Source organism: Ovis canadensis, chromosome 7 (genome assembly GCF_042477335.2).
Source record: "Ovis canadensis isolate MfBH-ARS-UI-01 breed Bighorn chromosome 7, ARS-UI_OviCan_v2, whole genome shotgun sequence".
NCBI lineage: Eukaryota > Metazoa > Chordata > Mammalia > Artiodactyla > Bovidae > Ovis > Ovis canadensis.
The window spans coordinates 31,854,873-31,870,313 of NC_091251.1; the positions used below are offsets into that span (position 1 = coordinate 31,854,873).

Genomic DNA, 15,441 nt, shown 5'->3' on the forward strand with positions numbered 1-15,441 from the left:
GGCTGAAGGAGCCACTGCTCTCTGGGACTTGTTGGTCTTATGGTAGAGAGCATATATTCAAATCAGCATAGTGTTTACCTTTTTGATCTCTGGATAGGTGAAGAATGGTGTTTCACTTTTATTTCATAATTCTTGTGGTGAGCTTGATCCTTTGTATATTTTAAAACCATGTGTATTTTCTTTTCTCTAAACTGTATCTTTGGTGACAGTATACATGTTACATACTTTCTGGCAGAGAACAGTATCATCATGCAAAATATATCCTTGGTATTGTCTTTCTTTGGCATTCAGAGCTTTGTAATGCTTTTAAGGTTGTGATTTTTGTACCTGTCACATTTGTACCCACAGCAGTGCAAAGAACTAGCAATGTTTTGTTCCAGTATGGATTCGGAAAGATTTTTTTTTCCTTCTGTGATACTATCCTTATTTCCCCTTTTACTGACCACTTCTTCTGTTTCCTTTCTTTCGGCTTCTCTTCCTTTGCTTGTTTCTTAAGAATTAGGGCTGTCCCTGTGTACTGTCCTTGACTCTTTTCTCTGCTTGTTCTGCATACTTCTTCCTGATTGCCAGATCAGTCTGATGCATACTGAATGCTTCACAGACATTTCAAATTCAACTTTTCTGTAGACAAATTTACCTGCTTCCTTCCATACCTATTGCTTCTCCTTTTTTCCTGTCTCTTGATTCCTTACATATACTCCTTGTCCATGTCTTGTTCAGTTGCCCAGTCATGTCTGACTCTTTGTGATCCTGTGGATTGTAACATGCCAGCCTTCTCTGTCCATCACTGTCTCCCAAAGTTTGCCCAAGTTCATGTCCATTACATCGGTGATGCCATCCAGTCATCCCATCCTCCGATGCCCTCTTTTCCCTCCATCCTCAGTCCTTCCCAGCATCAGGGACCTCTCCCGTGTGTTGGCTGTTCGCATCAGATGACCAAAGTACTGGAGTCTCAGCCTCAGCGTCTGTCCTTCCAGTGAATATTCAGAGCTGATTTCCCTTAAGATTGACTGGTTTGATCTCCTTGCTGTCCAAGGGACTCTCAGGAGTCCTCTCCAGCACCACAGCGTGAAGGCATCAACTCTTTGGCGCTCTGCCTTCTTTACGGTCCACCTCTCGTAACTGTATGTGACCACTGGGAAGACCACAGCCTTGACTGCTTGGGCCTTTGTCGGCAGAGCAGTGTCTCTGCTTTTCAACACAGTGTTTAGGTTTGTCATAGCTTTCCTGCCAAGAAGCAAATGTCCTCTGATTTCGTGGTTGCAGTCACCATCCACAGTGATCTTAGAGCCCTAGAAGAGGAAATCTGTCACTATTTCCACCTTTCCCCACCTGCATCTTCCAGAAAGTAAAGGGGCTGGATGCCATGATCTTAGTTTTTTCAATGTTTAGTTTTAAGCCGGCTCTTCCACTCTCCCCCTTCACCCTCATCAAGAGGCCTTCCAGTTCCCCCTCACTCTCTGCCATCAGGGTGGTACCGTTTGCATATCTGAGGTTTTTGATGTTTCTGCCACCTATCTTGATTCCAGCTTGTAACTTGTCCAGCCTGGCATTTCTCATGATGTGCTCAGCATATAGATCAAACAAGGTGACAGCAGACAGGTGTCCATGTCTTCCTTTACTTAAAAACACTTGAAGACATGTAACCACTACTCAGAAGTATTGTTTGTTTCTTTTTCAGGCTGTTATCAAAGAACAGCTTCAGGAGACTCACGGGTTATGTGAATATGCTATCTACGTCCAAGGTGAGACATATATTTCTTCTCTTCTTGCTAGAGAAATGCACACTCTGCCTAGATTCTGGAAAAAGAACAACTTATGCAATACTTAAATTCAAGTAAATGTTCCACAAATCTCTTGCTTAGTATTACTGTTTTTTTGAAATCAGAATGTAATTATTGTGCTGGATTTGACCTCAGAAGTGACTAGTTCTGTTAAAAAGCTTGCTACTGTCCTTCACCCCTATTCTAGTTTCTGGCTAGTGTTTTTCAGAATTGTTGTTAGGGTCGCTGCCTCCTGCAGCAGTGTTGGGCCTAGAAGAGGCTTTTCAAGAATTCTTTGTAGTCAAGCTAGAAGAGGTGAGAAAAAGCTTGAGGATTTTTTGTACGGGAGTCAGGATGAAGGGAACAAGCCTAGAGGTATACAGGACAAAGCAGAGAATAAATGGAAGTCATCAGAAATCAAATATTATAGGGACTGAATAATATAGGGATTAGAGGGATTGATTGGAATTTTACTCTGTAGTGCCCAAGTAGCATTCTTGGTTGCCACTTGGGCACCAGGAACTTTCTGACTTTGATTTGTAAATGAATGGTTTTGTTTCCCACTCTGCATTTGTAGTCTTCAGATTAATATGCAATTTTCTGATGTAATTGGTAATACATTAACATATCTAGGACATTGTGGCAAAATAATGCCTATTTATTCCCAATATCACCAGTTCCAGATTTACAGTGCCTCATACTACTTAAGCATGTAAATCTTCTGAAAGCTTAGGCCTAGGAAAAATGATTGATTCTGATTGGTTGCTAGACTGAGAACCAACTCTGAAATATTACTGCATTCTTTGCCAGCATCTCCTTGTTGGACTTGGGTTTTTTATTGCACTTGCCCCATTTGGGTGTACTCTCTGAAAACTGTCAGGTGAAGTTGGAATTACCATGATTAATAGAGCAACTGATAGGAGCTATAAGAATGTTCTTACAGTGAAGAGTTTCTGGAATAATTTACAAGGCACCCGATTATCTGCCTGTCGGAAGCTGGGAGTGGAGAAATAGGTAGGTCCCAGATACCTTACGAAAAGGTTTCAGCTCATCACCAACTTTGCTGCTTGTTTCAATCCATCTGAAGTCATATCTGGTTGTATTTTAAGACACAGTTATCCAAGGGATTTCTTTGATAAGATTTCCTGCTTCCCTCTTTGTCCAGTTTTTCACATGCCAGGCTCCATTCTTAGAACATGATTTTATTTTCTGTGTTTTCTCTCTCTTGGCAGCTTTGATATTTCGCCTGGAAGGAAATATCCAAGAATCCCTAAGACTCTTTCAGATGTGTGCTTTTCTCAGCCCTCAGTGTGCTGATAACCTCAAGCAGGTGGCCAGATCTTTGTGAGTATTGGCAGCCTGGAGGCCTCAGGGCACTAGTGGAGAACAACGTGAAGTGCATTCTCTGGCTGGGGCTTGCTTAAAGAGAAACGTAACAAATTCACTTTGAAGAGTGAGGATTAATTTTGAAATTTGAGAAAATGAGATAACCAGTATAAAGCAACTGAGTATTTCAAACACTGCATATTCTAGTTTGATAGGAGAGCACTGATAGTATTTCTCAAATAGTAACATTTTGTGCTTCAAGTACCCTAATCGTATTGCCAGCCCATGGAATTTTTCTTGTTTACTGTTCCAGTACTTAGCATAATACTATACACACAGTAGTTTTGTAGTGTTTGTCAAGTGTTTATTGTGTTTTATAGTATTTGTTAAGCCTCGGAAGGCTCCTGGATTCTGGCGCTCTCTAGAATCTTTATAAGCTTTTAGGTACTAATAGCTTTACTACTCCAGAGTAGTAGAGTGTGATCTGCGGAGTTCTCACCCGCAGTTTCTAACCTGCAGTGTCATCGATACCTGCGCTCTCTTTGCACAGAGGCTGATTTTCCCCTGTGTCTCCAGAATTAGTATCAAGGAAGGAGACTTAGTTTGGAAGAGAAGGGCATATCCCTAATACATGATGATGAAAAATTGTGGCAATTCTTGTTTAACGTGGAATTAATTTGGCTTGTTTCTTGGTCTACATTTATTGTACATTGGGGAAAATAAATTACACAAGACTTTCATTAAAATTGGGGCTTCCCCAGTGGCTCAGATGGTAAACAATCCACCTGCAATGCAGGAGACACAGGAGACCTGGGTTCAATCCCTGGGTCAGGAAGATGCCCTGGAGAAGGGAATGGCTACCAACTCCAGGATTCCTGCCTGGAGAATTCTATGGACAGAGGAGCTGGGCAAGCTCCAGTCCATGGGGTTGCAGAGTTGGACACGACTGAGCAACTAACACTTCCACTAAAATTGGTATAGAATGGGGCCAAGGCCTTGGAACAGCTGCCAGCTCTGTCTCTACCAAGAGCTTCTGCTGTGGGTATATAAGAGTCTCACTGGCTAAACCCACACAAGCCAGTCATAGGGAGGAGGCTTCCAGAATTCTCTGCTGGCTGGAACATGAGTCAAACGTGGGACTAGTGGGGCTGGTTTTTATAAAAAGCTTTATGTTAATAATTACAGAAAATGTGTTTCTTCCCCAGATTTCTTTTGGGAAAACATAAAGCTGCCATTGAAGTATATAATGAAGCAGCTAAACTTAATCAGAAAGACTGGGTAAGTAGGGAACTTTGTTCTTCGTTATTAGTAACATGCTGATGGTTTCATTTATCATATGGGCTATCATTTATATTTATTACTGAGTTATTACATGCCAAAACTGTCTTTATCCTCACACTTGATTAATGATTTGGCCTAGGTATAAGATCAAAAGTTAGGTTTCCTCATAACTCAGCAGACAATGCTGCCAAGCTTTCTTGCTATAAGTATTGCTGATGAGTAGTCTGTTACTAGTCTGATTCTTGTTGATAACCCCACTCTCTCGTCTAGAACCTTTGAGGATTTTCTATTTATTATTAGAGTTCTGAAATACCAGTAATAGTTGTCATGATGTGTTTCTTTTCTCTTGCATTCAACTGGCTCTTTCACTTTGAAGACCCTTGCCTTTGGATAGAGAGGTGGTTTTTTTTTTGAGTAGTTCTTCGATTATTTTTTCCTCTCCATTGTCTATATCATTTAGGGATTGTGTGTAACTGCAACAAAACATTGAACACTGACTTCACAAATTATGAGTTTATTTTTTTCTTATGTAACAAGAAGCCCAGGTAAGTAGTTACTGACATTGATTTAACAACAACACTGAGACTTTTTCTTCATGGCTGCAAGATGGCTGCTACAGCTCTAACACCACGTCATTATTCTAGTAGGGAGAAAGAGGAGGCAACAAAGAGAAAAGGACATAACCTTTATCAAGAAAGTATGACTTTCCCAGAAACCCTCAACAGACTTCCACGTACATTATATCGACTACCTGTTTTGTAAAGAAGACTGGGAAATATAGTTTTTAAGTTGGACACATCGTCACTCTAAATGTAGTTAGATTTCTGTTAGTAAGGTAATCAGAGACGGTGAACATCAGGGAGATAACTAGCAGCGTTGGCCACACTGTTTTCCACTCTATTACACGTGTTCCACATCTGTTCTCAGTGTCTTCTAACTTGCCTCTCATATTTTCCACATCCTTGTCTTTGCTGTACATTCAGAGATATTTCCTCAGTCATATCTTCCAAATCATTTTTGTTTTTAGCTATATTCATATTCACTATTTTTTATTTTTGTAATTATATTTTTAATTTTCAAGAACTTTGTCTTTTCTTACGGTTACCTCTTCATGTCTCTGACCCTTTGAAGTTCTCTTCTGCTTTCCACAGTTGTCTTTTTCTTCCTCTCTTTATTTTGGTTCTTCTTTTTCATGTTGATGGCTTTTTCAAAATAACTGTGATTCTTAGAAAGATACATCTAAGAGTGAAGGAGATTCTTAGATATATCAAAGGGTAAAGGATTAGATTGATTAGTAGAAAGAGCTAGCATGGGTTTTCCCTGCAGTTCTTATGGCCCTATTATTTTTCAGATGTGTTTGTCAGTCACTTTTCTGCAGATCTGAAGACTGAGATATTTAAGTCTTTATGCCATTGAGTATTTTATAGCCAAAGGCCAAAGTAAAGCTACAGATAAAGGAAAAGTGAGTTACTCTTTTGTTAATTTAGTCACTTTTTTCAACAAGTGAGTGAATGCTGTGTGCCAGGCACTGGGCTGCAGATGCAAAGATGGATTTGTGGTTTATGGGACAGTCAACCAGGAAATAAGGAAATAGGAAATAAGGAAGGAAGAGAAGCAAGTTAGGGGAGAGGGTGGTGATAACAAATTAGAATTAAATCCTCTTTTCAGAAGATTATGGACATGATGTATTGTAGCTTCTGGTAGGATATCTAAATTGAGATGTATCCAATACATGGCTGTATATAGAAATCTGAAGCTCAAGTGTTCTGGGATAGAGATACATGTTTTGGAGTCAACACAAAGGTGATGATTAAAACCATGAAATTGGATGAGATCACTCTGCAGTGAGCTGAGGATGGAACCCTGGAAAAAACAGTTTGAAGGGCTGTACTGAAGAGAAAATGAGTCCATAGAGGGAGATAGGAAGTGAGACAGGTGAGCTCAGGGATGGGCTGGGGGGAAAAGGGAGAATGTTTATGTCCAGTTGGTTGAAAGAGCTCATTTGGTATTACTCATCTGGGATAACAAGTCCATTGGTGCCAGTAGAGGTGGTCATTTCTCAAACATCCATTCTCTGCCCTGATGCTTCACGAGTTCCTGTGGCCTGTAGAAAACCTGTAGCTTTACTTTCTTGGACTCATCAGGGTATTCCACAGTCTAGCTGCAGCAGGAGAATAATTCCTCTTGCCATAATCTCATTGGACTTTTGGAGCAGCTGTTAAGTAGGGAGGATTTCCTGTACTTTTAGATGAGGAAGCTGAGGCTTTTGGAGGTGGAGTGACTTGCTGAAGGACACACAGTGAGGTAATGGCAGGAATGGAGCAGAATTCAGGTCTAGAATCCAGAATTCCTCACTTAGGCCTGTAATTGTTCCCCTGTATCACTTGCCCTTGCAGGATGTCTGCTGCATCCTCTCCCCCCATGAAAAACAGAACTTGACTCGATTTGTTCTAGTTTTCTTTTCAAATTTCAAAAATTTCCTTGGCTGTCAAGTTTGTTTAAGGCATATTGCTATTGTTTTGCCAAGTAATAACTATAGCAAATATTTTCAAAAGGGTAGGGGCATTAGTTACCTTCCAGGACATTAAAGGACGAGGAAGCTATATTTCTTCTCTCTCCAGCTCCGTGTGTACGTTCTTAAAGGGTGATGAACTGGAATGTACTTGTGGAGTTGGAGAGAGGAGAATTACAGCCCTACTTTTAGAGATAGGCCTGAGTTCAAATCCCACTGCTTGGCAAAGTGTGGACATATTTTGGGTTGTGATTTAAGAAAAATTTATTGTAATGTGAGTCATTTATCAGAAATTGAACATGATTCAATATCAGATATTAAGCAGTAACTAATTTTTTTTTTCCCAAGTATGATAATGGTATTGTGGGTAGAGTTTATAAGAGAGAGATCTTATCCTTTGGAAATACATACTGAGGGACTTCCCTGGTGGCTCAGTGGTAAAGCATGCACCTGCCAATGCAGGAGACATGGGTTCAAGTCCTGGTCTGGGAAGATCCCACATGCCAAGAAGCAACTAAGCCCGTGCACCACAGCTAGTGAGCCTGTGCTCTGCATGCTGGGGACCACAGCCACTGAAGCCACGCATGCCTGTGCGCCCTAGAGCCTGTGCTCCATAACAGGAGAAGCCACCATAATGAGTAGGCTGTGCAACAAAGAATAGCCCTCACTCACCACAACTAGAGGAAAAGCACGTGCAATAGAAGACCCAGCACAGCCAAAAATAAATATATAAATAATAAAAAATAAAAAAATACATACTGAAATATTTGTGGATAAAATGTTATATTATCTGGTTATTTGCTCACAGAAGTAGTGGGATGGATATGGGGGTATGGATTGGATGGTTGTTGGAGCAAGACAGTGAGTACATGGTGATTCTCTACATATATATATGTTGAAATTCTTTTTGTTTTTCCCTCTTAAAAATAGTCCCTTCTTAGCAATCTGAGACCATTTCTTTTTTTTTTTAACATTTATTATTTTATTTTGACTGCACTGCATCTTTGCTGCTGTGCTCAGGCTTTCTCTAGTTGCAGTGAGCAGGGGCTACTCTTCATTGTGTGTGCAGGCTTCTCCCTGTGATGGCTTCTTGTTGCAGAGCACAGGCTGTAGACGGGTGGGCTCAGTAGTCGTGGCTCGGAAGGCTCTAGAGTGCAGGCTCCGTAGTCGTGGCTCGGGAGGCTCTCGAGTGCAGGCTCTGTAGTCGTGGCGCGTGGGCTTAGTTGTTCCACAGCATGTGGAATTTTCCTGGACCAGGGTTTGAACCAGTGTCCTCTGCATTGTCAGGCTGGTTCTTAGCCACTGGACCACTGGGGAAATCCTTTTCTTTCTTTTTATAAGCTTTATTAAAATATAATTCAAATACCATGCAATTCACCTATTAAAAGTAGATGATTCATTGTTTTTTAATATATTTACAGAGTTGTGCAATGGTCATCACAATCTTACTTTATTTTTATTGGAGTATAGTTGCTTTACAGTGTTGTTATTTTCTGATGTACAGCAAAGTGAATCAGCCATTCAAATTCTTCCTTGAATTTCCTTCCCATTTATGTCACCAGATAGCATTGAGTAGAGTTCCCTGTGCTGTACAGGAGGTCCTCATTAGCTATCTGTTTTTTATAGTAGTGTATATATGTCACTCCCAATCTCCCAGTTCATCCCTGCCCCTCCCCTCCTTGGTATCCATACATTTGTTTGGTATGTCTGTGTCTCTCTTTCTGCTTTGCGGATAAGCTCATCTGTGTCATCTTTCTAGATTTCACATATAAGTGATATTATACAGTATATATATTTTTCTCTTTCTGACTTGCTTTACTCTGAATGACTGTCTTTAGGTATATCCAAGTCTCTGCAGATGGTACATTTTCAGTTTTTAAGGCTGAGCAATATTCTACTGTATATATGACCGTGTCTTCTTTATCCATTTCTCTGTTGATGGACATTTAGGTTGCTTCCATGTTCTTGAAATTCTTTAAGATTTAGAACTAAGAAAAAAAAAACATCCCTGTGCTGATGCTTTCTGTATTAAGCAAACTGCTTAACTTCTCTGAGCTTGGATTTCCTTATCCCTAAAATCATAATTGTTATACTTATGTTTCAGATTTGCTGGGAAAATTAAAGTAATATATATGAAAAACATCTGGCATAGGATCACTGATTGCTATTTTGTTGTTATTTTAGGCAACTTGGAAAACATTAAACAGTTGTCTCTGAGCCCTTGAAGGTTCATACTTCTTCAGAGAGGGACACTCCTGGGTCTGCATGTGCTTCTGCACTTCCTCACTACTAACAAGATGGTCCTTACTGTTTCCCAAGAGCAGTTTCTTCACCCTTGCCTTTTCCTTTCTTTAAAGCTGCATTAAATAAAAATGATTTAATATAAGGGAGTTGTAGAGATTCTATAGAACACAAGGTCAGGAAATACAGATTGATCTTGCAGTGAACTAGAACTGGAAAGCTGTCAGCAACCAAGTTAGCTTCTCTGCATTTCTGCTGTTTTTTTCTTTCTGTAGATCAGAGGTTGGCCTTTTTTTGGGCGGGGGCGGTAAAGGTCAGGTTAGTATATATTTTAAGCTTTGTGGCTTTATATGGTCTTTGTTGCAATTACTTAACTGAAGTTCTATGAAAGAACCATAGAGGATACATAACAAGTGGTTGTGGCTGTGTTCTGTACAACTTTATTTACAAAAAGGGGCAGAGGGTGGATTTGTCCCATGGGTCGTAGTTTGCTGACCTGTGCTGCAGACTTCTGTAGATAAGCCCCAATTACATATCCAATTATGTATCTGTAATTGGAACCAGTCTGCAGAAGCCTGCAGCACAGGACCATGCAGGAAACCTGGATTTGATCCTTGGGTAGGGAAGTTCCCCTGGAGAAGGGAACGGCTACTACTCTAGTATTATTGCCTGGAAAATCCCCTGAAGAGAGGAGCCTGGTGCGCTACTGTCTGTGGGGTCACAAAGAGTCATATATGACTGAGCGACTAACACTTTGATTTTTCACATATCTGTATTCCATTGTAGTAGCCTCCAGATGGCACTGTCAGCCTCCAAGTTCATACCACCTAGTGAGTGAATTCCTAGATTCCTGTGAAAAGAAGTCTGATACCCACACCCACACTCCTCCTTAGAGCTGGAGAAGGGACTGTGGTAGTTTCTTCTGAGAAGAGGGCACAAAGGGTTTGTTCCATGAGCAGCTCTAAGAGAAAAAAAGGTACAGGAATGGGCTGGGTATGCACCCAAAGGTACTACATAGGCCCAGGAAGATCACCGGTTTATTCTGCTTTTATCTCTTATAATCTGAAGAAGATTCAAGTAAAAAACTAACCATAGTGCATATTTTCAAGCTTAAACTTTGTCAAGCAGCAATAATCTCTAGCTGCCTGTTCACACTCTAATAATTACTGTGGAATTTACACTTCTTTTCTTTTCTTTTGTGCGTAGGAAATCTGTCATAACCTAGGAGTTTGCTACATTTATCTGAAACAGTTTGACAAGGTAATCTGTAGAAATGGTGGTGGTGGTGGGTGAGCAGTTGTCTGGGGATTTCACTGAGGGTATACTTTTTATACAGGTCCCATGGATCATTTTACATTATTCCTACTGCTTGCAGAGACTGTTAGAAGTAAAAAATGAAAGTTTCATATACATTTACCCCCATTTTTATTCTCATTTGTCACTATTCGTCTGTTTTTTTTCCCCTGCTTTTAACAAGAAAGTGACAAATTCTAGAAACAGAGGAAATGGCAATCTCATCCCTTTCTTCCTATCTTATTTTCCACACCTTAGTTTAATTTTCCAGAATAGAAACACAAATGTCCAATAAAATTTAAATATAAAAAAGTGGATCTATAAGTCTTAAAAGTGTAATTATGGCCAAGTGAGCTCTCTTACATTTCAGTTTTCAGGTCATTGGAAATGAATTTTTAATCTTAAGTAGTTTGACGTGAGAGTTTTTAAGGTTATTTTCCACGTGAGATTTTTATATTTCATTGTGATTAGGCTGTGGTGCCCACGACTCTTATGATCAGATAAAACCGTTGAGCTTATTCTGGTACTCAGATAAAGGGAAACAATGTATATATCTTAACTGAGAGGTAGACCAAATTATTGAGAACTCTAAAAGTTAATGAAAGTGGGGTTGGTTAGTTTCCTTCATAATTCTCCCACTTAGTGACTGAAGTTTTATTTTCTTTTCTCCAGTGCTGACAGGACTGAGAACCTGAATTAGTTGATACTAATTTGATAATGTTTAATATATACAATTAACAATTAATGTTAATTTGTAAACTGAAGCAATCTAATCAATCCCTCGGGACTCTTAAAAAAAACAACTGTACATCAGCAGTTGAGGTGTGAGAGTAACTTTTGCTCTTCTGAGACATATAAAAACAAATAATACCTATATCTGTGCAAATAAAATATGCATACTTAGTTGATTAGGTTTTCTGGGCAGATGGCTCTTCAGTGTTATGTACTTGGTTAGGAGCTTTTTCTCTTCAGAGAAATTTTAAGCAAGTACATATCTGCTGCTGCTGCTAAGTCGCTTCAGTCATGTCCGACTCTGTGCGACCCCATAGACGGCAGCCCACCGGGCTCCCCAGTCCCTGGGATTCTCCAGGTAAGAATACTGGAGTGGGTTGCCATTTCCTTTTCCAATGCATGAAAGTGAAAAGTGAAAGTGAAGTCGCTCAGTCCTGTCTGACTCCTAGCGACTCCATGGACTGCAGCCTACCAGGCTTCTCCATCCATGGGATTTTCCAGGCAAGAGTACTGGAGTGGGGTGCCATTGCCTTCTCCTAAGTACATATCTATTCATGGGATTATTCTGAGCCAAGAGAGAGCTGGATTTGGTTTTTGGTCAGACCTGAACTGAGGAGAAGGAGAATTATATTTAGATTTTACTGTAAAGCTAACAGGCTAAGAAAATACAGTAGCTGGCATTTATATAAATACTTGTTGAATCAGTGAAGGACTAAACAGCGTTTATCATCATCTGCAAGATAAGCTCTAACAGAGCTAGGAGTTTTCTGTTAGCTTTGGTATACTAGTACCTAGAGCAATAGGCACTCTATCTACTGAATGAATAAATGAACATTCATTCATTTATCCAATTATTGGTGAGGAAAATGAGGTCCCCCCTGGAGAAGGGTGTGCAGTTGTTCAGCGGTGCAACTGAGGTCAAGTTTGGGGTAGTATTCTCTATGTACCATGATATCCCTCTTGACATATAGAATATGAGTCATGGGAATGGATATCAAAAAGCAGAAAACACTCAAAAAGGTTAAACCTCTTGTACAAGCCCCCAAGTGGCACTAGAGGCAGACATTTCATGTTTCCAGCTGTCCTATGAGAGCACAGTTTGGGTATGTTTTAGTTTTTTGGGTGGTGGGACATTTGCTGAAATGTGATGTTCCTACTTGAGTACAGCAGGAGCTCTTTCTTTACATTAGCCGTACAGAGTCATTGTCCTTTCCTGGTGGTGATTTGGTTCTCTTTACTCTGTCAATCTTGTTAGGCACAAGACCAGTTGCACAGTGCCCTACATCTTAACAGACATGATCTGACGTACATAATGCTGGGCAAGATCTTCTTGCTGAAGGGAGACTTGGACAAGGCCATTGAAATCTACAAGAAAGCAGTGGAGTAAGTGTGTTGGTTCCTTTAGAGCAACGAGAAAGTAAACAAAAATGGGAGCAGATGTGATCTCCTATGCCTGAGAGAGGACACGTGTGACTGGTTACACAGTGTGAGTTCTGTGAGTTAGAGTGAATGTTAAGCTAAAGTTTAGAGCTCCCAGTGCCTTAAATAAGGACAACTTAGGTTTCTTTCTCACCTGTCGGTGTGGCTGGTCCTGCGCAGCTCTCTGCTCCACAAGGTCAGTCAGGGATCCAGGTTCCTCCTATGTTAAGCGATCATTCCATAGGTGGTTGCCTAATCCCTGTTGATAATGGAACTGACTGGCATTCCCAGTGTGGTATTCTGTTTCTCTTTTTTAGGGAATCTTATCTTTTCTGTCTAGATCTTGTCTGGTTTAAGTGGGATAGCTGTAACAAAATGCCTTTGTCTCATTTGTTTGATCACTTGATAGAATGCGTCATCTGTGGTTCAAGGCCACAAAGTCTATTATTCCTGATAACAAGACTTTGGACTAAATTTAGATTTCTGTTGTTAATTACTGTTGTCTTCTACCATGATAGTAACTTTTCTAGTTACATTAGTCACAACAACGCTCCTTCTGGAATTTTTTTCATATTTTATATCCAAAAAGACATAAAAAATCCTTTGTTTTGTTAGGCTGAAAGAAAGACTTGTCATCAAGAGGCTACGTTTACAGGGACAAGTAGGTAGGAGCCCACGTAGCCATATGTTGAATCTTTGTGGTGCTGAGTGGAAGCCTCGACCCTTGACCCCTGCATTCAAGAAACTGGCTCTTTGAGCCTAGCTCACATTAATTACATTAGCTCACACATTCTTCCTGTGTCTGGCTAAAGACTTATGTCGCTGAAATCCTCAAATGAGACTTTGGAGGACAGCTGAGCATTTGGAGCCTTACTGAGATGATAGAAACCATTGCTTATGGCCCACAGCTTCAGAGAGAGTAGTCTGTTTTGGTGGGGGGAAGGATGCCACTAGAATCATGGAAATTATCTACTTGGTTAGGGAGAGGAAAGTGATCAGAATGGGAATTTATGGCAGAAAGTGAAGAGCAAATACTTGGTTGAACTGAGTAAGCTCTGTCTGGCCAGCTCAGGCTTCACCAGGCAGGGGCTTTGTCCCTGTGACTCTGGTCTCCCCATAGGTAACCTGCACCCTACCTCATTTCTTAGAAGCAGGAGATGTTCTTCACCTTTTGCCGTTTTCACTGTTGAAACTGTCTAATGATCCTGTAGTCAGATCATCTCAGCTCAGTGTTGCTTTTGTTTTGTGACAAAGACAGATGCCGGTGAGGGACTGGAAAGGGAGATAGTCTTTTACTTAAGCCAGTGTTTACTCCACAAAGCCAAGGGCCAATTCTTTGCTAGAGCTGGTATGTGTCTTTCTTCTTTAGTTTGGCTGTTTAGTGTGACTTTTTGTTTAATGTGGAGAGCAGAGCATCAGGGGCCTTGGGACCCTAAATCACCCAGGAAATAATTATGCTGGCTGGCATAGTGAGTGCAGTGAGAACAACAGAAAATCTCACAGGAGGGAAGCACCTAAAGTCGTGTGTGTTCTAGACTGACGTGGTTTATAGAGCATTATTCTTGAACTCTGTTAGTGTAATTAAGACATGAGCACAAAATAGTCCATAGGTTCTGAGGAATTTGGCTGTAAGAAAAGGTCCTGAGGAAGGAGTCTAGGTTCTAAGTCCCATTTCTGTCTTGTTGAGCAGTCCTCCCTATAGCCGGGTTGACGTACTCTTGAAGGAAATTCCCAAATCCTTTGAGAGTTCTTACGGGAGCGGGCAGTGCGATTACTGCGCGTGTCAGTATCACTCATACACATCGTGTTTCCCTCTGAGCGTCTCTTATGTCGCAGGTTCTCACCGGAAAATACGGAACTTCTTACAACTTTAGGATTACTCTACCTACAGGTAAGAGGGCTTTGCTTATCTATGCACTGATGTTAGAAATGCTTTTGGGGACTTCCCTGGTGGTCTGGTGATTAGGATTCCATGCTTTTACTGCAGGGGACACAGGTTCAGTCCCTGGTCAGGGAACTAAGATCCTGCAAGCCACACAGCCAAAAAAGAAAAAGACACTTTTGTGTGTTGTGGTTTTCCTGCATTTTTACTTGAACACAATTTACTAAAGGTCATAAGAAGCACATAAACTTTACTCTGCACTTGATACCCTTTGACTGCTAAAGGAATGAACTTAATTTTCAGCATGCAAATCAGAAGCAAATACACCTGTTTGAGCCTAGTTCTTACCCAACCAAAGAAAGAACATGTATGAAAAACAACTTGTGGTCAGGGAGACTGGCATTTTGTGGTGGAAGTACTGTGGTGGTATTAGGGCTTTGGGGCAAAGGCCGTTTCTGTTGTTCCTTCTTCCCAGCCAGGTTAGGGTTAGAGAAGGCAAAGCATTGTCTAGAATAAAAATCCTGCCTCCAGCTCTGCCTCTGTGGTTCCTTGTTTCATTTTTCTCTAAGGAGCTTAGCCCTGGGCCTTCCTGGGCTTTGGCTTGGGAGGTTGGCCCCAGGGGAGAGAAGGCTCACCAGCCTGTTTCCTGCCAAGAGTCCTTAGTGTGTGGCAGCACCAGTGTGCCAGAGATGGTTCCTGGCAGATAGCTACTTTGACCTTATTAGGGGACAAATCAATGACGTAGGAGGGAAAAGAAATGTGGGGCCCTTAGTTTTCTTTTTTAAAAATTTGATATCTGTGGCTTTTGTCAGAAGAACCCAGAAAAGTCAGGGTGTATCTGTTGAGGGTATGGTTGGCCAGACTCCCTAACGCCATCTCCCCTGATGTAATTCTCTGGTTTGCTTTTTCCCAAGCTCGGTATTTACCAGAAGGCATTTGAACATCTTGGAAACACACTGACTTACGACCCTACCAACTACAAGGTATTGCTG

The 15,441-nt window shown here is 40.9% G+C and overlaps 1 protein-coding gene across 6 annotated transcripts in view; it reads left to right on the forward strand.

Annotated features, from left to right (window-relative positions):
• The window catches only part of BBS4 (Bardet-Biedl syndrome 4), a 46,832-nt gene that overhangs the window by 25,961 nt on the left and 5,430 nt on the right, over window positions 1-15,441 (forward strand). For 3 of the 6 annotated variants that reach the window (XM_069595581.1, XM_069595585.1, XM_069595582.1), the window contains 7 exons: window positions 1,682-1,745; window positions 2,996-3,107; window positions 4,295-4,367; window positions 10,330-10,383; window positions 12,404-12,531; window positions 14,404-14,458; window positions 15,364-15,432. In XM_069595581.1, coding sequence (XP_069451682.1) covers window positions 1,682-1,745; window positions 2,996-3,107; window positions 4,295-4,367; window positions 10,330-10,383; window positions 12,404-12,531; window positions 14,404-14,458; window positions 15,364-15,432 — 555 coding nt within the window. The remainder of the gene's footprint in view (window positions 1-1,681; window positions 1,746-2,995; window positions 3,108-4,294; window positions 4,368-10,329; window positions 10,384-12,403; window positions 12,532-14,403; window positions 14,459-15,363; window positions 15,433-15,441) is intronic. The other 3 variants (XM_069595583.2, XM_069595584.1, XM_069595586.1) reach the window with 1 other exon arrangement.